The 27,751-nt window shown below is 46.8% G+C and overlaps 1 protein-coding gene across 3 annotated transcripts; it reads right to left on the bottom strand.

Moving 5' to 3' along the window:
- Positions 1-728: 728 nt before the first annotated feature.
- Positions 729-27,394, bottom strand: TATDN2 (TatD DNase domain containing 2). 3 transcript variants are annotated; one of them, XM_045493775.1, is made up of 8 exons: positions 26,677-27,390; positions 26,133-26,564; positions 18,472-18,966; positions 9,945-10,823; positions 5,215-5,342; positions 3,496-3,679; positions 2,910-3,078; positions 729-2,729 (listed from the first exon to the last, which is right to left on the bottom strand). In XM_045493775.1, exons 2-7 carry the CDS (start codon positions 26,556-26,558, stop codon positions 2,938-2,940), a joined length of 2,253 nt encoding a protein of 750 aa, XP_045349731.1. In that variant the 5' UTR covers positions 26,559-26,564; positions 26,677-27,390; the 3' UTR covers positions 729-2,729; positions 2,910-2,937. The 3 variants fall into 3 exon arrangements, 2 of the variants coding, with proteins under 2 accessions (XP_045349731.1, XP_045349732.1); XR_006716028.1 differs by lacking the exon at positions 729-2,729 and adding an exon at positions 3,203-3,300 and having other exon boundaries at positions 2,964-3,078; positions 26,677-27,394; XM_045493776.1 differs by having other exon boundaries at positions 729-3,078; positions 26,677-27,391.
- Between the last annotated feature and the right edge of the window lie 357 nt (positions 27,395-27,751).

Here is a 27,751-nt window from a genome sequence, read left to right as displayed (position 1 = left end):
ATTGGTCCCAAACTTAATACAGAGGAAAAGATGGAAGCACCACAAGAGCCGAGAGCAGCAGATTTCTAGCCACGAATAGGACTACCCCTGAGCAGATGCCATCAACCGTGTGCTCTCCTGGGAAGGAACGGAGGAGACAAAGTGATGGAATTATGCTGAAGATGCATCATCGATGACCGTGTCTCGAACGAGGCATCAGCACAGGCGTCAAATCAGCACAGGCATCTGTAGCATTCTTGGAACACAGCCTTCCTTTTTACAGGCTTACTTCTGGCTTGTGCACTTGTGTTCAGTAATACCTTGGCACAAAATTAGAGGACCGACTGAAAGTAGTGACACAGAATTTCCTCCCAAGTTTGCCCAGAGGCAGAGGAGGCCATAGTCCAAAGACTCGCCTCACTACAACAGATCTGTCAACACTACCCTTGTGTACTCCGTTTCTCCTACTGCAGTGCTCCGGAGGGAGAAAGGAAAAGCAAAGATCTGTGTACTGCTAAGCAGCAATACATCGGAACTCCCAGGCAGTAAAATGGATTAATGTTCGAGGGCAGCAGAACTCTGAAGAAGGAAGGTACCAGGTATTCTTATTACCAGTTTCATTTTGCAGAGACATAACATGTATACCCAAGAATTTCTCCCCAACTTTGGATTCTCAGGTTACAAGGCTGGCCAACAACTTGACTGTTATCACTCTAAGAAGTGTAACCAACCACAGAGGGCACGGGAGCTGGCTAAAGACCCATCACTTTATTTTCAGAAAGAGATGGCCAAAAGGGGAAGGGGGTGGGGGGACATACAGAGGCATTCCGGCAGCACAGCAAAAACAATCAAGTCAGCCATCAAGTCAAAAACAATGCCCACCAGCTTTCACCGCCCACACAAGTCATGTTCCACTGTGTAACAGCACAGAAATGATCATCTTAAATCCTAGAGATGAGAGTACATAGCACCTTGTGCTTTACCTTGGCAGGGAGACTGCACAGGCTCAGAGACATCCACTTAGTCATCACTTTTAGCCCTCTAGCACAGGACCACTCCGCTTCCAGCGCAGCGAGTATTGACTGACAGGGCTGGTTGTAAAGGAGGTGTACAGGCTGCAGTTCACTTGCGGGACAACAGAGCGCTCTGAAATACTTAGTCCTCCAAGCGGGAGAGAAAGCCCCCGATTCCCCGCGTTGGCAAACTGGAGGCACAGACAATGCCACGCAGCTGAGCCATGGAAGGCCAACAGTGAATCAAGGCCTGCTTCCCAGGCCAGTGACACGTGCACCAGGCCAAGACAGAAACACCAGCTATGAAACGTTAAGTCCACTCCCTTTCAGCTTACGAGGCTCAAATGCACCTTCCAAAAACCCCTAGAGAAATCCAGCATTAAGTGATGGATTTCACGAATTAAGCTACCGGCCTCCAAGAAACAGACAAGGGACTGAAGGTGTCCCGTCTCACTGTGGGAGATCAGGGTAAAGGATCCTTTTGGACAAAGTGCAGAGTGTCCTCACACTTAACCCTCAACCATTAGAACCTTCCAGGGCCTGTAACAGATATACCAGGCAGGGAGCAGAGCAGAGCTTAGAACCTGATGACCCAGCCTCTCAAAAGTCAAAGGAGAGGCACTCACTTCCAACATGGGAGAAAGGACACAGATGAGGCAAAGGCAAGGGAGAGAGAGCCCTGGGAGGGGACTGAAAGGCAGAGACACCAGGCCTGTTTGTTTGGCATAAGCAACACCATCGCTTCTCGGCCTTTTGGCTAAGATCATGTGCAGCGTAAGCAACACCATGGCTGAGCAGCCCCAACAGAGTTCTGAAGAATTAAACTGGTTTACCTCTCAACCTGGGTGGGGCACATAAGGGGCTGTTACATGGGATGAAACAGAAGTATTCTTGGTCCAGTGTTCCAGGAGAATGGGGCAAAAATGGAGCAACAGGCAGGTGGGACGTCCCAACAGCAGACTAGCAGGTCGCATCTGCTGCAAACTGAACCCTTACCAGATGAACACAACCGAGCCGTAGCCCTGGGGGCATCGGTAAGCAGAAACACCTTCTCAGGGGTCCTCTTCCTCCCAAAGGCCTCCTCCTGGAGTCCCCCAGTCTGTCCAGATCCCCATTGGCCAGGACTTCCCCCGGACAGTGAGCGTCCCCCGCCCCTCCAGACCGATGGCAGAAGAACCAGTGAGACGAGCAGCCAAGGTCTTCCACTCATGCTGAAGCAGAGCTGAGGCAGCAGCGGGGACAGCCGAACCGAAGCATTATCCAGGGAAAGAAGGGGAGGACTTCTCGGTTGAAGGACCATAAACCTCCGAGACAAGGCTCCAGTTAACGTCCCCCAGAGGAGGTTTCCCACTTGGGAGTTCACCTTTAGATCGGAGACCCAGGAGCGGAGTTACACACACACAGGTGCTCAGACGAGTAGGAGAGGATCTGTGAAGACTGCTCAAAGTCGCAGGCTGCAGAGCACCAGGACTTGGAGTGGCGAACTCGCTGCGCCCTCCTCTCAGCCCCTTCCTGCGTCACTGACTGCCCCGGGGAGGTAGACCCTACCCGTGCCTTGCTCCACGCTGCTCCCCACCCCACCCCCGAGCCGGAAGTAGAGCTTTAGGACGGGGCTTTGAGGCAAACATCCTGTCCTGGTTTCCTCCGTTCCAAGGGGCTCTCTTCAGACACATCCCTGACCTGGGACATACAGGCAGAGAGCAAACCAGCCCATCTTCTGTCAGGCCACTGGTTGTCCTGGAGGGGTGGGGAGAGAAAAGGAAGAAGGTCCCAAACCAAGTTCACTCAAGACAGATCAGGCTAAATGCTCACCCTATGTTCTACATTCTCTCCAGTAAGAAGATGCAGAGAAACCAATTTTTGTCCTGATTTTTAAAAAACATGTAACGTGATCTTGATGACCTTTTCTAGTCTGACCTTTTTCTCCTGACTGCACCCTCTCTGCTTAAAGATTGTAGAGGCGGCTGGTGTTCTCACGCAGGATGGCCAAGGTGTGGGAGAGCGGCTGATCTTTGACCCTCGCAATCTCTCGGACCGTATGCAAGGCCAGGCCTGGGTGGGCATACTGGCAGAGGCTTTTGGGAACCTGGAAGACATCAAGCATTCAGAACATCACTGTGCCTTCTGTGCACAGTCATTACACAGATCCCCCTCCCCGTCCCTTCCCCAGCAAGGACCTCTTTGGGGCTGTCCTGTAGAGACCCCTTTACCTGCAGGTGCAGGGAGAGTCCTAGTCATGGGGGGCTCTGGGTGAGCAGGGTCCCACGCTTCCTTGGACTACCCTCTACAGGGTAGGGCTTTGCACTGCCTGGAAGAGAGTGGTTACCCTTCAGCTTCTCAGCCCCCTAGACTTTTGGTTCTGCAGAGCAACAACAAGGAGACATCTACACAGCCAAGGGTGAAACCTGGAAGTCACTGGGGCTCTGGGCCTGCCAACCTTGCAAAGGTGACCGCCCCCCTCCCCCCATCCCCGCCTCAACTCAGCCTGATGACCCACCCCTACCTGTCGGGGCAGGAAGTAGGGAGCGTCCGTTTCCACAATGATTCTCTCCAGCGGGATCTGCTTCAGAGCTTCCCGGGCCTCCCAGGCCGAGGAGTAAGTCAGGACTGCTGTGAAGCCCACAGACATGTTGGGGAAGTGCTTCAGCAGAGGCTCGATGACTGGGTAGCTGCCAGTGAAGCAGTGCCTGGTGGGGGGGGAGGGGAGGGTTTCCAGATCAGGGTCCCTCTCACAGCCCCCTTTGCAACAGCCCCCAACTGCCCCCAAGACACAGTGGCCCTTTCAAATGATTTTGTGTGGACAAATTCCCAGAAACACAAAGATTTCATCCAAGAGAAGGACTCCACGGTAGCCAGATGGGAACACCATGGTTCCAACAAGGTAAGACCCACGGTGACTCTCAGCGATCAAAGCTCAGCAGTTAGCCCATCACTGCGCCCAATCCCACGCAGCCACTCGAAGTGGCCACCACAGGGAATATCCAGCAGCAATATAGGGACAGGGTGCGCTTGTAACACGAGAAGAGAAACAGACTTAAAACCTGCGGCCCCTCCAAGATTACAGTTACAATAGGTAAAAAACTATGTCTCTGTAGCCAAATGAACTGGAAGCAAACAAAAAAATGAAGATATCAGAGAGTGGGACTACAGGTCAATTTTCTCTGAATGTGTTATCCATTCATGTTCTTAAGGCACTGTTATATTGTTAACCAATCGGAAAATTCAGGGCTTCCTCCAGCCACAACACCTCGCTGAGCCGTCCTGGCCCTGGTTTACCTGTCCCCCATTAGACTTCCTTCAAAGCCATCCCCAAACAAAGCCATGAGAAGCCAACCAACCCACCCAAAAGGGCTGAGGGACGGTGCCTCATCTCTGGTGTGTGCTACAACAATCAGAGAGGTCGCCCTCTCCGCTTGGGCACCTGAAAGGCGGCGGTCTAGCCTGATAATCCACTGCCTTCTGCTGCCTGTCAACACCTGGTTTGGGTTCTAGGCTCCGTTTTTCAGTTAACCCATCTCACCCATCTTGAAAGAGCCAGCCCAGGCATTACCTCCCGGCCCCTTTCTAGCAAAGCTAAGCTAACAGCCCCTCTTCTGGCTCCCACAGCACTTTATGCGCGACTCAGCCCTATTCTCTGCGGAAGTCACTTGCCAGCCTCCACAGCTGCTCCCAGGGACCCCGAGCCAAATGCCTAGGACAGGTAGGCATTGATCTCCCAGGTAGGAAATCAAGAGTTTACCACACTGAGCCCCTAGATACAATTCAGATTAAATGCATAGTGAAATTCAATGGCTAGAAAATGAACTTTCAAATTCAAAAAAGGAAAGAATTTCTTTTTTGGTGCCCTGGAATGATCTCTATTTGCTAAGTCACTGGACAACACAGTGATCTCTCCCCAAATGTAGGGCCTTCATCTCTGAGAGCTCAGACTCCACTGTAGCCTGCCACCAGGGACCGGGGTCACGAAAGCCCCTTTGTTGCTCAGAGGTGATTTAGGATATTAGTTCAAACCATATGAAATTGCCATTGTGTAAGTGAAAAATGGTCAAATATCAGAAATCTCACATGATTGAAACTAATACTTCATCTTTAGAAGGGATACTATGTCACAAAGACCTGATAGGATCATCCTCTCCTCAGTGAGTTTTCCTTTTTCCAACTAATATCCTACACAGAAAGAAGTGTTCCTCTCATTTGCCCACCGAAGCTCCAGCCTTCTAACCTATGGATCTTGTAGTCTGAGGGCACAAATTTTTTCATGATGTTCAGCAGATCTTCGTCAGCTTCTCGGCAGTGGATCACCAAGGGCTTCTTCAGAGATACGGCCAGCTGCAGCTGTCTCTCAAACACCTGGGAGAAGGCACAGGGACACCTGTGGGTCAGAGCCACTCCAGAAGCCTGTTACCTCCACAACACCCAGAGCAGTGAGCACCTCCATCATCCCCAATTCTGCAGACTACATAATGTATTATAATAACAGCTAACGCTTACTGGGTGCTGACTCACAGGTAGAGCTCAGAGCTCTTTAGGTGTATTCCTAAATACTCTTTAGGTGTATTCCTGTGATTCTCGCAAGCACCCTAAGGTAAGGTACTGTTGTTGGCCCGTCATGCAGTTGAAGAAGAGGAGGTTCCAAGAGAGGGCAAGGGATCCGCAGCTGGAAGCTGGAGCACCACAATCCACATCTGAACCCTGGCACTCCACAGAGCAACCACCATGCAATGCTTATGTGGGGTTGCAGGGACAGGCAGGGCTCAGGGACATCAAGTTAAATGTCCTTCCCCTCACCGTACCCATCTCTACGCCTACCCCCAAGAGGTAATCCCCTTCCACGCAAGTTCCAAAGTTGTACGTGCATACACACACACACACACACCCCCACACAATGTGTGGATCTCAAAAGGTGCTCAAGTATTTGAAAGAATAAACTACCTATTTTCTCCAACTCACTTTCTTTACTCAACCAAAATCAGATATCCTTCTAGGTGAATACCTGCTGATACACTACCTTTCATCTTTTTAACCTTTAAAAAACAACAACAAACTCTAGCCACTTTTAAATCACTAGTAAAATACACATATTGTTAAGAATTTAAATAAAAAAGGGGCTAGAACTTATCCTTTCCTCTAACAAGTTCAGCTTTAGAAGAACACAAGTATTAATTCATTATAAACAAATGACCTCATCTAAAACAATGTTTCCATGAGTTTTTTTTTTTTTAACAGTGGAACAGAATTCACGTTTGCATTTTTAACATCAAAAAACTACTATTGGTAATTTGAGTCCTGTAATATTCACTTGAGAATGACATCTTCAAGTCCAACGCTTGGGCTTCCTCTTCTAAAAGTGACAGTGAACCAATACCAATTCTGATGTCATTCTTGTTTAACCTGTGTTTTCAACAAAAGGAAAATGACCACAGACACCAAAATCTTAGAATGCTTGGTAGAGTCTTCAAAGACAGTCTAGCCCTGTATCTACAGCTCGCTGGATCCCCTCCCCAACACAGCTGCCCTCCTTGGGTCCCTCCAGAAGCTGGAGGTCACAAGAGATTCAATTTCCTAGGCTTAATTCCTGCTTCTAAAAAACTGTTCATAAGGGCAAACTATAGCCTTAGGGTAGAATACTACAAAGCTGTTATAAAAAGCCTATTTTTTTCAAAATATATTTGAAACCAGAACCTTTTCAGAAGTGGAAAAAACATTCAAAACTAATTTTTGTTTCCTAACTTCTTTTTTAAAAAGCATGGACATATGATTCTATGACAGGTTCTTGTTAGACATGCCATTTGTTCCTTGCAATTCTACAAGGGACAATAATACTAAAAATACAACATTTTGTAAAACATCCAAATTTCAAAAACAGGCAGATGGGAGAAGACGTGTTAGAAGGCAGGACCCTGTGGCTGGGTTGGAGCTACCTAGAGCATTTGTCATCACCAGGAATCCAGCTGACAAACACCAGTAGGGAATCAAGCGGGGGGAAGCTACTGACCCAGCATAATTACTCTTCTTCTGCCTGTACGAGCTCTGGTTCTCCCACGGATCCATTATTTCCAGGAATTCCTGAGTCAATCAGTCTCTCCTAGGGGTGGCCCAGGCGACTCTTGCATACTCAATTCCCCAGTAATTAATTTCAATCAAACACAACTAGAGGCAAAAACCGCCTGGATCAGACAGCCCAGGTAGGGAAGGCCAGTCCACTCTCCCTGTCCTTTGAAACCAGATACCAAGAGATTCTGATAGTCATGCTAGCTGATGTGTGCAACTCGTACCTGAACTATCCAGGAACTAACTCTTAGGAGTCAAATAGGCAGTTAAATCTACGAACACACAGATAAGCAAGGAAAAAGTTAACAGTGGTTCACTCTGAGTAGCAGGGTAACTATTGAATTTTCCCCCAATTCTTTTGCTTTCCTCTGTTTCCCAATCCTTCCAGAAAATACTAGGTAACAGAAACCAAGCTCTAATAACCAACCAGAGCTGGCACCCTATCACTTAGCCAGATACGGTTTCTTCCATCAGTTTATCTTCTTCCCTTCATAAGGTAAAATATTCATCAAGAACTTGTCAACCACTCTGCTTTTAGGTATATCCAACTCCGTGCAGACATCCACCTATTATAGCTGTTAGGTCCCACCACTTCTCACTTTGGTGCCTGAGTGTAGATTTACATCAAGAACAAGGCATCCACTTCCTCCGTCCAGCCTGGTGGTCATCAGTGTTCTACAGAAATATTTTATCTTCCCCTCCCGCTGCCAGCTATGTGTTTCCTCTGAATCGCCATTTTCCAGTCATGAGTCCCCTCTCACCAAGCCAGATGATATCCACAGGATTTTATCACCCTCTGCTACACCTTCAAGATGTCTGTTGCGCGGCACGCCCTATGGGCCTCGACGTGCAGATGTGATACCATAATAACTTTTTTTTTTAATGTTTATTTATTTTTGAGAGACAGAGACAGAGCATGAGCAGGAGAGAGGCAGAGAGAGGGAGACACAGAATCCAAAGCAGGCTCCAGGCCCTGAGTTGTCAGCACAGAGCCCGACACTGGGCTCAAACTCACGAACCGTGAGATCATGACCTGAGCTGAAGGTGGACACTCAACCAACTGAGCTACGCAGGTGCCCCATTACCATAATAACTTAATAAAGGGAAAAGTTACTGTGAAATACTTAGTACGTTTCTTGGCACATAGTAGGCATTCAATCAACCCCAGCTATACAATTAAACACAATACTCTTCTTCCTTCCAGTTGCCTTAGTGCATACATTTCTCAATTGTTCCTCTTTCCATACCACACCTGCATTGAGCCAGGGAAACAAACCAGGAAAGCTGAATATTAAATATTCCTCACTTTCTTAAAAATCTGTTTTCTATGTCTTCAGATTTAGCTATTCTTCCATTCACTTTGGACTAGTTTATGACTGCCACAAGCCAGGAACTGCAAGCTTTCTAGTATTAGCGAAAAGAACTGTGGACACGCAAGAGGTTTATGTAAGACAAACCTAATTCTGAACACAAACACTATTTACACTAGAAACTCACTAAAGTAAAAAATTGAAAACATCTGCACAAATAAATCCCACCTGTCTGAAAATAGATCAAGTCAAAATCACCCTGTTCCAAATTTAGTAACCTTAGCAGGTCCTAGAAAACTCATCTTAAGGGGCGCCTGGGTGGCACAGTCGGTTAAGCGTCTGACTTCAGCCAGGTCACGATCTCGCGGTCCGCGAGTTCGAGCCCCACATCGGGCTCTGGGCTGATGGCTCAGAGCCTGGAGCCTGTTTCCAAGATTCTGTGTCTCCCTCTCTCTCTGCCCCTCCCCCGTTCATGCTCTGTCTCTCTCTGTCCCAAAAATGAATAAACGTTGAAAAAAAAAAAAAAAATACTTTAAAAAAAAAAAAAAAAGAAAACTCATCTTAAAGAGATCCTTTGGGAGCATCTGAGCATCTGAAATCGTTTCTTATGTAAATTAACTCTTAAGCCTTGCACGCAAGTTGGTTGCCATGGACAACTGTATTCAAATTGGAATCTCTCTCCTAAAGGTGTATAAAGGTCTGGAGTCCTTCAGCAGAAGAGTACCACACCTTCTCTAAACTTTCTCTTTGGTCAAGAGAAAACTAAGAAACCTCTGACTCTACAAGATTCCCTCTCTTAACTCACACCGTTAACCACAGATGCAAGTATCAATGGGGCACAGTATCAGTGCATGGCAGAGGTTGACCGAGCCGGGCAGGGGACAGTGCTAAAGGGAGAGCTGGCTTGCTAAACTCTGCCCAGGCTGGCATCCACGAGCCCTCTCACCAAGGCCTGGAACGTACTGGGCATGCAGACCCAGTACCAGGCATCATCAGCACGAAGACAGCACACAACAAATTCTACAACAAATGCAACCTGGCAGTGTGAGCAGTGACAACGTGGGAGGGTCTTTCCTCTTGTCCTGCTCCTTCCCAAATCAGAAACTTCCACTGAAATACTCGAACCACCCTTCCTCTGGCAAATGTCTGTGCTCAAAAAAATACTTGGACAGGGGCAAGTACTAAGATGGGTAATAGTCGTCATCTCTGGCCGGATGGGAAATTCTCTTTACGTATTTTTGTATTTTCAAAATATTCTGCTACTAACATACTTAACTTTAGAATCAGATTAAAAATATAGTTTGAACAAAACTGGTTGCCTCCCAAAAAGAGTAACAAATGTCTTGCCATATATATATATCATGCCATAAGATGTCACAGAGTACCTATCCCCCTCTCCTACACAATCAAGCGTAAAGAAATAGTTGGTGAATCATGTGACAAGTAACATCTTGAGGGTCTGGACAAGAGCCATCACATTTTTAGGGGCTCTGAATGCTCTAGACACGAGAGCAGAGAAAGCTTTACTGTTGGGTTTCAACAACTGACAGAGGAAATAAAACTGTGAGCAAACTAAAGAGACCCTCATTACCTTGTGCTGTTCTGGGACAGGCGTGGTGCACTTATACGAGTAATCCAAGCCCATTTCCCCAAATGCCACAGCCTTGGGGTGCCTTAAGGCTTGCAAAAGATTTCTTTCTTGACTCTCACTGTAGTAACGTGCAAAATGAGGATGACAGCCAAAGGCCCCCCAAACCAGATCCTCTTTCAAGAGCTCCTCCCACAGGCAATCAGTCAGTGTCCGAGGATCACAGAAGTCAGAGATGCAGCCCTGAAACTCCTTAGGGAAGGAGCTGCTATAAATTTTTCTGAACTTGGTAAAGGACCCTTTGAAAGACAACTTGGAATACAGCATGTCCAGGTGACAGTGGGTATCGATGAAACCCTCTTCTAGGCCTGACCCCCGATGGCTCCTTGGCAGGGAGCCGGATGCGTGGCTTCCGCATGGACGTGGTGCCATCTCCTCCTGGAGTGCTCTTTTCTCCTTCACCTCTTCTTCTGAGCTTCTGGAGAAATGAAATGAACGGGAGTTCTGGGATGTGCCTTCCTCTGTTGCCTCCTGGTCTCTGGAAGTATTCTGAGAAGTCGCTGCAGAGTTAGGGGGACAATCACTCAGGAGGCCCCGGTTGCTCCGCCCTGCCTGCAGCGTGTCACTGCCGGCGCCCACAGAGGGGTAGCCACAAGGCTTGGGGCTGCTGGTCCAATAGCTGGCATAGTCACACCACGGACTACTGTACAAATGAGCCGGGTACATGACATAGTCAGTGGGGAAGGCAGAAGGCTCTGGAACTGTGGAGGGTTTCAGCGAGCCGGGCTCCTCCTGAGAGAATCGGACTGTGGAGACTTCGTCTACATCAGACCAGTCACTTCCTGAAGAGGTGCGCTCTATCACCACCTCCCTTTCTTTAGGCTGCAGAAAAGAAAACAAACAACGGGTGAGCCCTCCTGTGTGAATGAAGACAGCCTCTCACACTCTGTCATCAGCAGAACATAAACTCTGGCTTGTCTTTCTGGCCACAGTGAAGGCTTTGCATTGGCTTACTTTCTGCCTGGTTTCCTTGTAATTTCCAGAATGTGAGCCAGGTTACAGCTATAACCAGTCATATCAGGTTCAGGAAAACAACTGTGACCACAGTCTTAGAATACCATCCCTAAAGGGGATGCTATTCCTGCACTCCCTTTCTGAATGATCCCTTTGGAGAAAATCTGCTCTCTAGAACACCTGGTGTGCTGGGGATTTTAGAGAAAAGCAGCACCCAGCAGGTCTCATCTCTAACGTGTCTCCAATACATTCCAAATGCAAACCGCACAGTCAAGGTGGGTTTAAGATGTGTCTGCAAATGCTTTTAACACTACTCCCCATCGAGAGGTGGGGTTTGTGACCCCTCCCTTCCCCTCAAACCTAAGGCAACCTAGTGACTCACAGGAGAACACTCAGGAGAGCACAGCAGGAGGGACACTGGACAACTTCCAAGGCTAGGTCAGAACAGCCTTACAGCTTCCCCTCTGTTCTGACAGCTTGCTCCTCCCAGGGAAGCCAGCCACCACAGAAGAGGCCAGAACACCGAGACCATACGCTAGAGAGGTCCCATGTAGGTGCCAGCATCAACTGCCAGCCACATGAGCAAGCACCTTGCCCGTCCAGCCCTGATGAACTTTCGGAATGCAGGCCTCCCAAGAACTGCATCAGAAGCACATGACAGACCACCACCTCCACCCCCAAGCAAGACCTGCCTTGTCCAGACCTTTCTGAATTCCTCACTCACAAAACTGAGAGCAAAGTAAAACATTTAGTTTCAGCCACTACATGGCAATGGTTAAGTGGATCATATTACATTAAATCAATTTAGCTTTGCCTAAAACAGAAGTCCCGAAGGTCAGGAATTTTTGGTTTCTTCACTCATATCTTCCAAACACTTACAACAGTGCCTAGCATACCGTGCTCACAAATATTTGATGAATTAATTTGTAGAATAAATGGGGCAATGGTTCCTGAACTTAGCTTCAAATTGGAACCAACTGGGGGCTTTTTAAGGCTACCCCAGCCTAAGATATTTTAATTCAACAGGGTCCCAAAGAATCCGTATTTAATTCTCCATGTCACTTTTATACAAATCAGGTTTGAGAAATACAGTAAACACATAGATCTCAACTCATGCAAAAAAGACTGTCCCTAGTTTCTTTTAGTTAACGAAGCCATCTATACCCTCCAGGACCAGTCAGCTTGAGCAGCAAAACACACTTTACAAAGTGTTTTCCTAAAAATACTTGTATAAGCAAATACAAATCACATAACAAAAAATTTATTCTAAAGAAGCCTGATGAATAAATTGATTACCTCCTTAAAATGGAAAAGAAATCTTTTTTTGTTTCTACTGAGGATACTAACCTTCCATACCTCTACCCACACTCCAAAAGGAAACAAAATGGTCACATTTTATTGGTCACAAAAATGTTAATGAATTATAAACTTCCCATAGGATACTTTCCCACTTTAGATTTTCTTCTTGCTACTCCTTTCCTGAGTAACATAAATATCCAAACAAGAACCTTTTCTAGGGGTGCCTGGGTTGCTCAGCCAGTTAAGCGTCTGGCTTCCACTCAGGTTACAATCTCACGGTTCGTAAGTTCGAGCCCTGCATCAGGCTCTGTGCTGACAGTTCAGAGCCTGGAGCCTGCTTCAGATTCTGCGTCTTCCTTTCTCTCCGCCCCTCCCCTGCTCATGCTCTGTCTCTGTTTCTCTCTCTCTCTCTCAAAAATAAACATTAAAAAAAAAATCTTTTTAAAAAAATAATATTTTCTAAGATACAAGATAACCTAAATTGCAGCACATTTAACATTTAATCTGAACTCCTGAAGGTGAGTGACAGGCAACTGGGTGATTTGTTACACTAGTCTATTTACTTTGAATATGCTTGAAATTTCCCATAAAAGGTTTTTCAGGGGCATCTGACTGGCTCAGTCAGTGGAGTGTGTGACTCTTGATGTCAGGGTTGCAAGTTCAAGCTCCACATTGGACACAGAGTTCACTTAAAAAAAAAAAAGTTTTCTACAAGTTAATCTCTAAGGGAGAATAATCCTTCAAAAACCATCTTACTTATGGTGGAAATTTCCACCAACGTAGACAATAAAAACTTGCTGTCTTGCTAGAGCTGGACAAGTTTTTTTTTTTTTTTTTCCTTTTTTCCACTAAGACACACTAGAATCATTACTTTTGTATATGTGCACTTGAAAGTTAAAACCATTCTCAGATGCAATTAACATCTTTGCAATCCAGCTCTTTAAAGTTATTCTGCCATTTCTTTAAATAACTAATCTGATTAAAATTACAAAAAGCACCTGAACAGAAGGTAAGGTTTTATCCCCGAAGATGACCCCTCAGAAAGGGGGCATTTTATATGCTAGTTCTTACAAAGTCTCCTGTATTGCAAGATGTACGTTCTTTTATGTGAGGAGGACAAATGACCCCAAACGGACCTCAACCAAGCTAATGTTGGATGCTTATAGGAAGGTTCCCTAAATTCATTTCTTAAAAATAGAGGGGTGGGGTTAAGCAAAGAGATGTACCAGATTTAATAATCATTTCTGGAGGATATGACCTCACAGTTTGCCCAACGTCATTTTCAACAAACCTTTTAAAGAGCACTTTTTTTTATTTTTATTTTTTTTAATTTTTTAACGTTTACTTATTATTGAGAGAGAGACACACGGAGCATGAGCAGGGAAGGGGCAGACAGGGGGAGACACAGAATTTGAAGCAGGCTCCAGGCTCCAAGCTGTCAGCATGGAGCCCGACGCGGGGCTCAGACTCACAAACTGTGAGATCATGACCTGAGCCGAAGTCGGTCACTCAACCAACTGAGCCACCCAGGGGCCCCGCACTTTTTGTTTTTTAAATATCACTCTTGGGACACCTGGGTGGCTCAGTCGGTTGGGCGTCCAACTTCAGCTCAGGTCATGATCTTGCTGTCTGTGAGTTTGAGCCCCGCATCAGGCTCTGTGCTGACAACTCAGAGCCTGGAGCCTGCTTCAGATTTTGTGTCTCCCTCTCGCTCTGTCCCTCCCCCGCTTACACTCTTGTCTCTCTCTCAGAAATAAACATTAAAAAAGATTTTTTTTTAATTATCACTCTTAAAAAGCAATATGGTAAATGATTGCACATAAAGAGACATTGGAAAAATACTTGAGGAGCACCTGGGTGGCTCAGTCGGTTAAGCATCCGACTTTGGCTCAGGTCATGATCTCTCAGTTCACGAGTTCAAGCCCCGCATCAGGCTTTGTGAGGAGAGCTCATAGCCTGGAGCCTGCTTCAGATTCTGTGTCTCCCTTCTATCTGACCCTCCCCCCCAAAAAAATAAATAAAAACATTAAAACAAACAAACAAACAAACATCAATGCCCATCTCAGACCTCCTGAGTCAGATTTTCCATTCTTATTATCAGGGAAGTTCAGGAAATCACACTACTTGACTCAAAAAGTAACTCCAGTGACAGCAAAAACCATGTCAAAGACATGTGCAAAGGTTCAATAAAATTTAATGAAATGAGTGAGTGGGAAAAATAGCAGAGTGGGGAAAATATATGAATTTGAAAATGCAAGTGTAACTACAAATACATACCATAAACAGACTTATGATTATGTGATCTAAGTTCCTGAAAGGCTTAGTCAAGTTGGCCAAGAAAAGGTTTTTGCGTTTTCTTAAGAAAATGGAAGGTTACCTATATTGAAGATTGCCTTAGGTTCACACAAATATGGTAAAATTTAAAGTTACATTTACTGAGGTCCTACTATATACTTAGTCACTGAGCAAAGCGTTTTCATGTATCAGTTCAGCAAACTGTGACCCATAAGCCAAATCCAATGCACTCCCTGTTGGTGTAAACAAAGTTTTACTGAACAGTCAGGCCTGTGCACTTAAATATCGTCTCTGTTTTCATGCTTCTACAGCAAAACTGAATATTTCCAACGCAGGCCACATAGTTCACAACACCTAAGATATGACCTGACCCTTTACAAAATAAGTCTGCTGATCCTTTTGTTTAACCATGATAAGATTGCAAGAACTGTGACTTTTACACAGATGAAACTGGGGCTCAAAGAGGTTAAGCGGCTTTCTCATGATCACAGTTCAGGTGGCCAAGGTATGACCCCTTATTACCTGATCCCAACACTCAGTGCTTACCTACCATTTCATGCCTCCTCCAAATGCATACTTAACAAAGACAATCTAAATGTCCTGCCTGACAAATAGAAGTCTGGGTAAGTTTGGAAAGTTCATCCATACAAAGGAATTTCAGGTGGCCCAACAAGATCATGATCAACATCAGACAGGAAACGCAGCCATTATATAGTTAGTAGAAAAAGTAGGTTATAAAACATATTGTTCTTGAGATTTCCAGTTAAATACAGCACATGTGGTTTTTGTCCTTCCTGCCAAAAAACCCTTTGAAAATTATAGGAAATGACTTGAAAAGACATAAACCTACAAAGAGAAAGCATATAGAATAAACAGCAAAGCTAATTACACAAAAATCAGCCGCTAGAAAGCAGACAGATGAACAGTTATCAGATAAGCAGATCAGAGACAGCCAAAACCTAAGCCTGCAGTGAGAAAAACCCAGGGTGAGCCACAGTACAGGACCCCCAAAAGACTCAGTTGGAAGTATTCGACCTCTGAAAACGAAGGTAAAGCTGGAGATGAAAACAGGAGAATGAGTTGGAATCTGTGATGTTAGGTCCCCAGATCCCTCCTCTCATCCTGTGCAGGTGGGTCTGCCCTTTCTCCACCCAGCAAAAGACTAAGGTTCATACTTGGAAAAGTTGAGCCAAGGAGATTACGGAATAATCAGGGACAATGGACACACAATCAAGGGTGAGGGACCATCGCACGTTAGACAGTTGACAACCCAGGTACCTCCCTCACCCTGACTCCCAGAACAGCAGCAGCCAGATGTATATCTCCTAGGTGGAGGAATAGAGCATTTCCCCTGGGGGACACTGAGCAGCCTGTGAACAGCAAGCCACAGATCCAGTTGGGACCCCCACAAAATTACCCAATGTCATCACTCTATGTTGAAACCAGCACTTAGGACTTCCAATCAGCTTTTGAAAGCTCCATCTTTAAATATGAACAGACAGCCAACACATCCCAGGAGAGCTCTACCACAAAAGATAGAAACCAAAATACTTGGAAAAAAATGAGAAGGAAACTCAGTGAAAAAGTAGTGCAGAAAGCAGAAGAAAACTCAAAACAAACCTACAATATTCTCAGAGACAAGGCATGATAATCTCAAACAATAATAGGATGCTCTAAAAAAGGAATACTCAAAACATTAAACTAGTGTTCCTAAAAATTAAGTATGTCAGGGGCGCCTGGGTGGCTTGGTCGGTTGAGCGTCTGACTTCGGCTCAGGTCATGATCTCGCGGTCCGTGGGTTCGAGCCTCGCGTCGGGCTCTGTGCTGACAGCTCGGAGCCTGGAACCTGTTTCGGATTCTGTGTCTCCCTCTCTCTCTGCCCCTCCCCTGTTCATGCTCTGTCTCTCTCTGTCTCAAAAATAAATGCCTGGAACCTGTTTCAGATTCTGTGTCTCCCTCTCTCTCTGCCCCTCCCCTGTTCATGCTCTGTCTCTCTCTGTCTCAAAAATAAATAAATGTTAAAAAAAAAAAATTTAAAAAAAAAAAAAAAAAAATTAAGTATGTCAGGGGCGCCTGAGTGGCTCAGTCGGTTAAGTGTCCAACTTCAGCTCAGGTCATGATCTCATGGCTCCTGAGTTTGAGCCCCACATTGGGCTCTATGCTGACAGCTCAGAGCTTGGAGTCTGCTTTGGACTCTGTGTCTCCCTCTCTCTCTGCCCTTCCCTGCTCACGCTCTGTCGCTCTGTCTCTCTCTCTCTCAACAATAAACATTTAAAAATTTTTAAAAAACCAAGACATTAAGTATGTCAAAAATGGGGGGGGGGGGGGCGGGCAGTAAGTATTATATACACCTACCTTACTTACTCACAAAGAAAGCAAAAATGAAAGGAAACAGGAAAAGGGGGAATTCTAAGGCAACAACTAAGGCAAGTACAAGGAAGAAGAAAACGGAGATTACTTATTTTGACAATATTGAGGAGAATTTTATGGCACTAGCAGTTTGGGGATGAATTAGTGACAGGTATGAAGAAAACTAAAGGGAAAAAACAAGGCGGTGATGCTCTCAAAGGAAGATAAACTTTTTATAAGAATGTAATCAGGGGCACCCGGGTGGCTCAGGTTATGATCTCACGGTTTATGGGTTCAAGCCTTGCATCGGGCTCTGTGCTGATAGCTCAGAGTCAGAAACCTGCTTCAGATTCTGTTTCCCTCTCTCTCTGCCCCTCCCCCACTCACACTCTGCCTCTCTCAAAAATAAACAATAAAACAAAACAAAAAATGTAATCAGAGTATATTAGATGATTCGGGCTAGGAACATGGGAATAACAAATCTTTAATAGATTTAGCCAGAAATTGTATGACAACAACACAGGGAGCTGCAAGGAGAAGAGGTAACAGGTTCATGGGTGTGGTGCTGCCAAAGTTAGCGCAGCAAACTAAATTCTCGTCTTCTGCATAGCACGTCCATAGATGTCTACAACTAGAAAATCAATACACAGTGCAAGATCACTGAGAAATATGGAGATACTAGAAGAAAGAGTTAAAGAGATTCAAGGAGCTGCTACTCAAGAGATGTAAGTAAAGGATAAGTAGAGATGGGTACAACAGAGGAATGCTTTTCCCCCCAATTATAAACTGTGTTAAAAATTGCTAGTGTCCCTCCAATACCATTCTTTCCTTCAAGAGCAATAAAGGTGATCTGGGTGTAAATCTCCCAGATGAAAGTTAATTTTCCAGAGTCTCTTGCAGCTAGGCATTGGCCAGGATTCTAGATACGTGTCAATAGATAAAAGCAGAAATGATGTGGACACCTTCTGAGCCAAGTTCTTAAAAGAGAGGGAGTGTACTTTCCTCTGCTCTTCTCCCCTTCCTACTGGCTAGAATGTCAATGTAATGTACTCAGGGTCCCTTCAGAGTAGCCAACTCAGATCACAGACGGAAACTGAGCTGAGGGAGCAGGCATCAAGACAGAGGGCACCAGTGTCCCTGAAACTACGAAGCCATTCTTCTGAAGCCAAGTTTCTATTTTCTTTAAGCCATTATCCATTTTGTTAGGGCAGGCACACACATCCTAACAAACATAAAGTCTACATTTAAAAAAAAAAAAAAAAGGTTGGGGGGTGCCTAGCTGGCTCAGTTGGTGGAGCATACAACTCCTGCTCTCAGGGTTGTGAGTTTGAGCCCCAAGTTTGGTGCAGCGATTACTTAAAAATAAAATCTTAAAGAAAGAAAACTCAGCACTGTATTGAGACTTCTTAGAAACTCTGGAAGTATTTTAGAAGAGAATCATCAATTTGTCCTGGAATCCTGGGTAAGTCAAGTGCTGCTTTTAACGAAGAACACCTAGGATCAAACTACAAAGGCCAAATAACATAAAATCAAGAGAACTAAAAACCTAACGCTTGGTGTAAGCTCAACTCACCTTCTGGCTTTCTAAATGAGAGTCAGAGTCATCCAAAAACTCCAGAGGTGGAGAATGCTTGTCAATGACTGTCCTTCGGTCACCAGGTGTCTCCTCGCTGGGTTTCTCCTGAGGGTCTATCACCACTCTCCTGTCGCAGAAGCTGGTCCTCTCCAGCACAGCCTTTTCCTCCTCTGCTCTTACCTCTGAGGCTGACTCTTTCCCTTTCTGAGGAGGAGACACAGTGGCACTCCTGGCTGGCCCTTCTCCACGGCTGGGACGCTCCCTTGTGTTTGGTGTGGCCCTAGTGGAAGCCTCTCCCTTCCTTTTTGGCATCGACTTTCCCAAGATGCCCTGGATAGCCTTCAGGTAGATCATTGTAGAGCCTTGGTCTCGAAACCTATCCCTCTTCCTTTTCTGGACCTTGTTTGGTTCCTCAGTTGTGTCATTCTGACCCTCAGCTTCGGCTGCAAATTCAGAGTTTGTGGAGTTACGAGAACTATCTTTCGAATCAACCTGGAAGGGGGAAAAAAAAAAAAATCACAGATCATGAAAGGGTTGTCCCAAGGGCGATTTCATATAGCAAGGACTCAGCAAATCATAAATCAGTGGTGGCTGCACCAATCATAGGCAAAGTGACAGTGGCTAAGACAAAGATTCTCTCCTGGAGGTGGTTTTCATCCCAACCTATTGAGAAGTACCACTGTAAAAGGGCCTGAATTGCTGCCATTTCTTACTATTCACTTTCTACCGCTCATTAGATCATACGCTCATACTATAGGGGGCAGGAATGAACTGAGAGATAAACAGTCTAAAAACACTAGAATGTAAGTTCCTTAAGGCCAAGGACTACCACCAAACACTTCAGAACACACATACACAAAAGAGAACCCCAAAATTTCAGCAATAAAAGGGTCAATTAACCCAATCCCACATCTAAGAGTCCAAGAGACCTAAGGACCCAGGGAGCAATAGACTCCAATCTCCCAAGTCCTGAGGGCAGAGTGCAAGCCTTATTGAAATTCTCTGCAAACTTCTTCCCCCAAATCAAAACCTTGGTGCTGGGAGGTGTCTCGTCTCCCAGAGAATGCACCAGGGTCAGTCCAGAGACTATAACTACCCCCGACCTCAAATCTCCTCAGAGACACAGGTCAAGTCTCAGTCCCTTCTTTCCTTCCCCTCAGCACTCACTCATTCCAGGAGCTACACTATTTGTTCTCAATGTTAATTTACTGTGAAATGCATCCAGTCTAATCCCAGCCTGGGGTAAGAACACTCAACACATCTTCCTCTAGAATCATCTCAAAAGCAATGAAGTCCAAACCTTCCCAGCCAGGACCTAGATTGACCATTATCCCAAGGCCTTCTATAGTCCCTACAACTTGTTCTAATTCATTTGCATTAAATTCCTCTCAAATATATAGACAGAGAGAGAACTCCACACTAAGGTCGCTGATACTTTTTCTCTACTGTCCATCAGGAAGCGAGTGGTTACATAAAGAGGCTTACCCTCTTATTTTACACGCTTCTCATATTATTTGAACTCTTTCCAGGAAGCACATATCATCTTTGGTTGTTGTCTGTTTTTTTTTAAGGCTTTTGAAATATATAAATCTAGACACTAACATGGCATGCTATTTTTTTACTAGCAGTACTCAAATTGTTGGCATCTACTAGCTTTGACGAAATGGACGGGAAAGGTGGTTTTTACTTTCATTTTGAACCTCTGAATTTTCTAACACGGTAAACATTTTTTTTTTAATTGTCTACGGGGATTATCTGGGAAAGGGCATTATAAACCATTTTTTTGGTACCTTTCCTTATTTGAGAAATCTAACAAATATTAAAAATGAACTTGGAGGTTCCCTGGGCTTGCCTTACAGGGCACAGCCACAACTTCCCAGCCTGCTTCTCCACCGCCCGCATCTCTACCACCAACCACCTGCCAGCCTCCAGCATCCCCGTCACACCCTCTTATATACCTTTATAGGCAAATCTAATCTCCTTTGCTTGGAATACCCTTGCCTTAGTATTCATTTCACATTTCACAAACTACTATTCATCCTGGAAGGCTCCAAATCCCTTCTTTGACTTCTCTACCTCTCCCTGGGCCATGAGCTACCCCTCTCCTCGCCCTCCAACCCCTGGCCCAGGGCAGGTGTAAGACAGCTCGGAAAGACAAGGTCGACAGCAGACAGAGGAGCCCCTGCACTGTCTGATGGGTCACAGCTCCTCATCTCAAACCAATTGCCACCGCTTGTTAGTACAGATCCAGAGTTAAAGATTCTGGTTTTCCAAGTAAAACAAATCTCAAATTTAACTCATTTTTTCATCCAGTCAGCAATTTTTTGTTGAGCACTTACTATATGCTGGCAGGCATGCTTCTGGATCTGGGGGTTTAGCATTCAATAAAGCATACCAAAACACCTGCTTACTGCACCTTACATTCTAGTTGGTGAGCAAAGGGAAAACCAGAATAAAGGCAATATATATGTTAGAGAGTGAAAAGTGCCAGAGAGAAAAATAACACAGGAAAAGGGAGTAGAAAGTAGGGAAGGAGAAGAAGGTCCCTCAAGTCCCCAGTTCAAGGCAGAGGTCTGGACAGGAGGCATATATTTTTAATGTGCAATTTCCAAAATTTTGAGTACTTTGAGGACCCAGCAGGCCACATTCAGCTTATGGACCACCATTTTGCCCATCCTGGTAAAGAAGACCAGGACTATCCTTGTGGGAGAAAAAAGTGTTAGAATTCAAATAACATACCTTGTGTTACCTTGTGACTTACAATTCAGAGATGCCACAGCTGTCATCCCTCTTGTACAGAGAGGGAAACTGCCATATGCCTTGTAAGTGGCAGAACTAGGAGGCAAACTCAAGTACCCCCTAATATCCTGGAAACCAAAGGAGAATGGCAAAAATATGAAAATTGAGAAACAGCAGCAAAGGCTGAGATGTCAAAGGCCGTGAGGACCCGAAATGGATGCAGGTTACCGAAGACTTTCAGAATAGGAGGCTATAAAGGTAAAGATTAGGCAGAAAGTTCAATAGAAAAGGCCAACCTGGCTCCTTAAAGGAGAGATTTCATTTTTCCTGGCAGCATGGCTTGGTGAATTATCCATCTCTGAAGGTGGGGCAAAGACTCAGTGGAGATGCTGTTCCAGCCCTAGTCCTCACCCACCTGCACAACTGCCAACAGTTCTTACCCAGTTCCTGCCTACTCCCTCCCATCCTTTCTCTAGAGTGTGCCAGAGGAGTTCTAAAATCTGGCAACCTCACACCTCTGCTTAATTTTTTCTTAATGTTTATTTATTTTTGAGAGGGAGAGAGACAGAGTGCGAGCAGGGGAGGAGCAGAGAGAGAGGGAGACACAGAATCTGAAGCAGACTCCAGGCTCTGAGCTGTCAGCACAGAGCCTGATGCGGGACTCGAACTCATGGGCCATGAGATCATGACTTGAGCTGAAGTCGGACGCTTAACTGACTGAGCCACCCAGGCGCCCCATCACGCCTCTGCTTAAAACCCTTCGTGCTGCATTTGCCCACAGAATACATCCCCACCTCCCGAGCATGACATCGGAAGCCATTCACAGGCTCAACCCCAAGCTTCTTTTCCAGCATCATCTCCCAGCTTTCTCCATACACCCAAGTGCCCGGGAATGAAGAAAGGTGCTGGAGCAAATGCAAGCGAGGGCACCTCTTCCGTGAGGACTTTCTCGATGGTTAGTCATTCATCCCTCTGACTCTCAGTACTTTAAATACCCCTGTTACAACACTCCACACAATGCTCAGTGATGAATGACTTTTCAGTGCTTCAACCACGGCCTTATTCTTCGCACCTCCAAGCACTAGCACAGACTATCACCCGAGCGCTGGACATCTGCCGGGTGAATATGCAGGAACCACGATCACACAGGAAAGCTCTGTCATTCGAGAGCCAACATACACAATGGCTTCCTATGTCTGGGCTGTGCCACCCTTCAGAGAGCTCCTCAAGGGGAGGATCTTGCCCTCCTCGTCTCTCCATTCCTCATTCTAACACTGGGCCAGGACAGAGCAGGTGCTCCAGAGGGCCCCACTGGAAAGAACACAGGCTTTGAAGTCCCACGGATCTGGGACTACAGCACAGCTTCGCCACATACAAGCTATACGGCCTTGGTCAAGTTACTTAACATTTCTGAGCCTCCTTTCCCAGAGCCTACACATACTAGGTGCTCAAACATTTGTTAATCGATATGTAAACATTTGTTAACTGACATGTAAAGATATTACTCCCTATTTCACAAGCCTCTCAAGATTATATGAGAGCTTATGGGTCAAACATTGAAAATCATATTTGATAAAGGTCTATCACATCATAAATGCTCAATTTTTTCCCTTCCAGTCTTCCTTCCCTAAGTTGAAAGTAGAAATTTAGGTAGGCCATACTAAAGACTAAAGACCAGGTAGGTGAAGGTGCTCACAACAGATAAATTTAACTCTTACTCTAAGAGTAAACGAAGATCTTCAGCCACCATTAGAATTTGAGAAAACTTCTCCAACAACTGTCCTAGATAGAGGTAATAAGGAATAAACATTAAGAGGCTGGGCCAGCAGGCATTTAGTGATTCCAAATTGCCTAGTCTAGCCATGGTCTGAACGGGTCCCCCCAAAATTCCTATGGTGAACTCTAACCTCAAGGTCATGGTACTAGGTGGGTCATTTGGGAAGTGATTAGGTCATGAAAGTGGAGGCCTCATGAATGTGATTAGCGCTCTCATCTAAGAGGCCCAAGAGAGCTTCCCTGTCCCCTCTGCCATGTGAAGACAGAAGGAGAAATCTGCAACCCAGAAAAGGGCCCTCACGCAACCATGCTGACCCCTTGATCTCAGACTCCAGCCTCCAGAACAGTAAGAAATAATTTTCCACTGTTTACAAGCTACCCAGTCTGCAGCATTGTTATTGCAGCCAGAAAAGACTCAAGCAAGCATCTTCCCCTCCGAATATCCTGTGACCTGGCTGAGACCTCAATGCTGAAACTGGGGAGGAGACAGATGATGCAGGACCCACACACAAAGCCAAGGGTGTACCCCAAAGTTTACAGAGCAAAAGAAGAAGAACAGGAGGATAAGTGGGTAGAAAGTAAGAGTATGGGGACCTTAGAAGAACCTGAGGGGGGGAACATGCCATTTTTTTGTGAGTGCCACTGGGCTGTGCTTGCTGACAGGACTTAGGACTTACGACTTACTAGACAAACAAGCTGGACGTGGCTGCAGAGCAAGAGGGGCAGAGGTGCAGACTGAGAGGAAACTAAGAAAGGCATTTTGTATTTCATCAAGATGAGGCCAGTACCACACCTTGTTTTCAAACTAGCAAGCACTATAGGAACAACGTAGGGCTAGAGAGGAAGAATTAGGATTAACAGTATCAACATGCTCATGTTCTATCCTCACGGAACGTGAGTGACCTTTCAAAGATGCTAATCTGCCTTCCCCGTGTACAGAGTTCTATAGAACTCTCTAATGGCTTAGAACAAAATCCTAACTCCCTTGGCTACTAAAGCCCTGCTGCAACCTGCCCCCACCTCGCTCGCTAGCCTCCATCCTGGGCTCACTCATATGCTCCACGCACCACATCGCGAGGCAGTCTTGTGACTTCTCAAGCCTCCCCCCAAAACATGTGCTCCTGAGAAGCCATCTCACAGCTCCACAATCCAGCAGAGTGCTTGGTACTCAGGAACCCTCAAGAGCTTATGGACTAAAGGCAAAGCACTAACCTCACGACTTCTGAGACAGGACCGGACTACTCATGACTCCACAGCTAACCATTAAACTGCTTTTGGCATAAGAAGGCCCTTAGGCCTAAATCAGATACAGATGGGTTCATGATAGACTTACACCCACCTGGATCAGAGGCTATATCTTCAAATCTTGGTTCCTGGTCTGCAGGACAGCCTGAGCCAGGAATACAGCACCCCTGAAAGACCAACCAAAGATTCCCGCCCCTCTTGAAGGGCTTCATTCTATCTCTAATTGTCACCAAAGTAAAACTTAATCAATTGACATTATTTTATGCTGTGCCCAAATTAAGTGAATCATGTCAAGGATTAATGGCAAGATTAAATTATACGGGCCAAGACTGATATTCACCTGATTTACATGTGAATCATATTCAATATGTATTCTTATGCCAAAGACTTAAGAATCTGAAATCACAAAAACAAAAAAATCCACGTGCCATACAAGAGTCGTGTGAGGTGCACAGTGAGAACACCCGGCCCACTTCACCTAAGGGATCCACAGGATCAACAGCCAACGACAGCCTAATTTCTCAGTTCCATGTAATTTAACCAGTGAGCCAAAGTTTATAGATCAATCCACTTTCCTCATTGCCTTTTATTTCTTTTGTAAGATCACTTTATCTGAAAGCAGCTCATCTCACCCAACTATGACTTTCTTCCACTCCTCCACATACACAACTCCTCACCTTCTAAGGCCCAGAGCTGCAAAACCAGAATGCAAACTCTTAAGAGGGCGGTGATGTCCGTTTTGTTCCTGGAGAATCTCAAGCAACTAGAGCACTGCCTGTGACAATCTAGGCCCTCGATAAATATTTGTTCCAAACCTGACTGGAAGAGTGGATGAAGCTCATGGTAGAGCCAGTGACATTAGCTAGTACTCACCCTCTCCACCAGGGAAACAGCAGACCATGAGAGATGAATTACATTTGCTTCTACTTCTCACAGACTCATGTTCAACGTTCCCTCACCACCACCACCTCCCTCTCAAAAGCAAAAGGCTGAGAAAATTTTATCCATCTTTTTTTAAGTTAATATAAAATGAAGGAGTGGATGAAATGTACCTCCTCTGAGAAATCTTCCTGCATGTTCCTAATGGGGAACTAAATATTTAAGCTCCAAAACAAATGCTACCCTAGCCACCAAGCAAAATCCCAAGGTGCTAGAAACCGTTAACTCTGGTGAAAAGCCACACCAAGAACCAAGTTCTTTTTTTTTTTTTTTTTTTTTTTTAAATGTTTATTTTTGAGTGGGGGGGAGGGAGGACACCACAAGTGGGGGAAGGGAAGACAGGGAGGGATACAAAGAATTCAAGCCAGCTCCAGGCTCTGAGCTGTTAGCACAGAGCCCAGTGCGGGGCTCAAGCTAAAGACTGTGAGATCATGACCTGAGGCGAAGGCAGCCTCCCAACCAGCTGAGCAACCCAGGCGCCCCAAGAACCAAATTTTGATTCTCAGTTCTGTGCCTCAGAAAGGTTGATTACAAGGGCACCATTCCTTACATTTACAACTGACATAAACACAGCAGTGTCTCTTGAACTTGCCATGCCCCTTCTAATGCAGTAATCCTTCAACCTAAACTGCACATTACAGTTACTTGAGGAGCATTTAAAAATCTGGAAACCCAGGCCACACCGTAGCCCAATTAAATGAGAATGTGAAATAGGCACAAGCACTTTAAAGCTTTTCCAAATAGTTTTGAAGCGCTGCCAAGTTTGAAAACTACCTCTCTATGGCACTTTAGCCTGCCCCCTCCCCCCCTCGACCAACTGCTGGGTGTTCGGAGTTTGCGTAGACCTCTGGGAAGACCCCAGAGGTCTTTAAAGACATGACCCTTCTTAGTTTCCTGCCACCAATATCTCAAGCCACGTGCAAGGGCTTCACCGACTGCAAGCCTTCCCAGTCACCTACCTTAAGGCTGCAGGCTTCCTCCTCTAGAGAAGCCATTTCTTCTGGAGAGGGGTTGGCAGAGCGAAGAGGGGATCCTCTGGACGATGAAAGGAATCCCCGTGTGCTCCGAATCAGGCAGCCTTTGGGGGCAGCCCCGCCCACACCTGGGCCAGAGGAATGCGAGGAGGAGGAAGAGGAGGAGGAGGAGGAAGAATTTCTGCGGCAGGATGAGCCCCAGGGCAACCTCGGGGTGCAGGCCACATCGTCCTCCTTCTGGGCTTTCAGGCGCTTGGGGCTGCTGGTGCCTCCTGAACGCGACGCAGAGCTAGGAGCTGACCGGCTGGAGGGGGCCACATCACCGGGCTCCCTGAGGCAGCTGCGCTTGCGGGGACACCCTTCCGAAGTGCTGCTCCAGTGGTACTTGACCTTGCGCCGCTCCGACGCCATGGGCACCTGCAAAGTAAAGAGGGGGCCTGGATTCCAACACCACCCCTCCGCAGACCCCCGCCATCCCAGGGCCCCCTGGAGGAGCGCAAGCCAGGTCAGAGCCAGGGGCCTCACTGACCTTTCCCCGTTCTTTCCACTGCCCATCACAGTTCTCAAGGTTTCAGAGATACCAACGCGCTTCTACTGTTCGCGATTCCAAAGCGCTTCGCCTTAGTCAAAACGATCCAAGATTTACTAAGGGCGTCGGTTTGGTTTCCAAACCCCACAACGTGCTTCCGCGATCACCAAGCGCTTCAGTTTGCACAGCGCTACTAGGGAGATGTCAAAGCGCTTCCGGGATTACAAAGCGCTTCAATTTAGTTTGCAGTACAGAGCCCTTCCGAGATGTCAAAGCGCTTCAAAAGACTACAAGGCGCTTTAGGGTCCACACATGGCTACCAGACCCTCAGCCTTTGGGGGGTTGGGGGGGGGGGGTGGCGCGTGGTCCAGAGGCCCGGAATGCCGAGGGCGGGCCGCAGGGCAGGGCCAGACCCGGCGCGCAGCCCGCCCTGCTCCCGCGGCCCCGCCGACCAGCCCGGGGCCCTAGGGGCCCGAGCCGCCCCTCAGGAGCCAGCGGTGCGGCGCTCGGCCGCCACGGGACACCCTCCGGCTCGCCCGGTGACCCCTGCCGCCGCAGCCCAGACGCCGCCCCCGCCGCCCCCACGGCCGGAACGTCCCACCCCGGCCGCCCGCTCGCCTCCCGCCCCAGTCTTGCAGCCCGCGCCCGGCCTCCGCCCGAGCTCCGGCCACACCGGCCTCCGCTGCGCCCGCCTCCCGGAACGAGCCCTGCGGCCCACGGCCCGGCGTGCGGCGGGGGCGGGTCCTGCGCCGAACGGGGGACGCCCATTGCTCGAATCGTCAGGGGGCGGGACTCCGAGCAAGACGGAGCTCGCCTGTTGGTCAGGAGGCTTGGAGGCATTGGTCGGAAGCAAGGCGGGGCGGAGCCACTCACGTGGGCCCGAAGAGCGCGAAGCTAGGGAGGGCCGCAGTTCCGCCCGCCAGCGTTCCGCGGCTCTGGGGGTGTCCGCGAACCCCTACCCTGCAGTGTCACTCCCTGCTGCTCAGCGCTTCAACCCTTAGCTAGACGCGTTCAGGTCCCGATACTCTCCTCGAACCCGCACTAACATCATGACCCCATTTGCAGAGCAGGAAAC

This window comes from Leopardus geoffroyi, chromosome A2 (assembly GCF_018350155.1).
Source record: "Leopardus geoffroyi isolate Oge1 chromosome A2, O.geoffroyi_Oge1_pat1.0, whole genome shotgun sequence".
In the NCBI taxonomy this organism is placed as follows: domain Eukaryota; kingdom Metazoa; phylum Chordata; class Mammalia; order Carnivora; family Felidae; genus Leopardus; species Leopardus geoffroyi.
This window is presented reverse-complemented; position numbering and strand designations above follow the sequence as displayed.

Bases quoted from the DNA above. Each gene is read 5' to 3' on its own strand.
- TATDN2 (XM_045493776.1), bottom strand. From the start codon at position 26,558: ATGGCGTCGGAGCGGCGCAAGGTCAAGTACCACTGGAGCAGCACTTCG. The intron at 18,967-26,132 runs GTAGGTGACTGG...TCCCCCTTCCAG, and splicing joins AGGAAGCCTGCAGCCTTAAG to GTTGATTCGAAAGATAGTTC. The intron at 10,824-18,471 runs GTGAGTTGAGCT...TCTTTTCTGCAG, and splicing joins CTCATTTAGAAAGCCAGAAG to CCTAAAGAAAGGGAGGTGGT.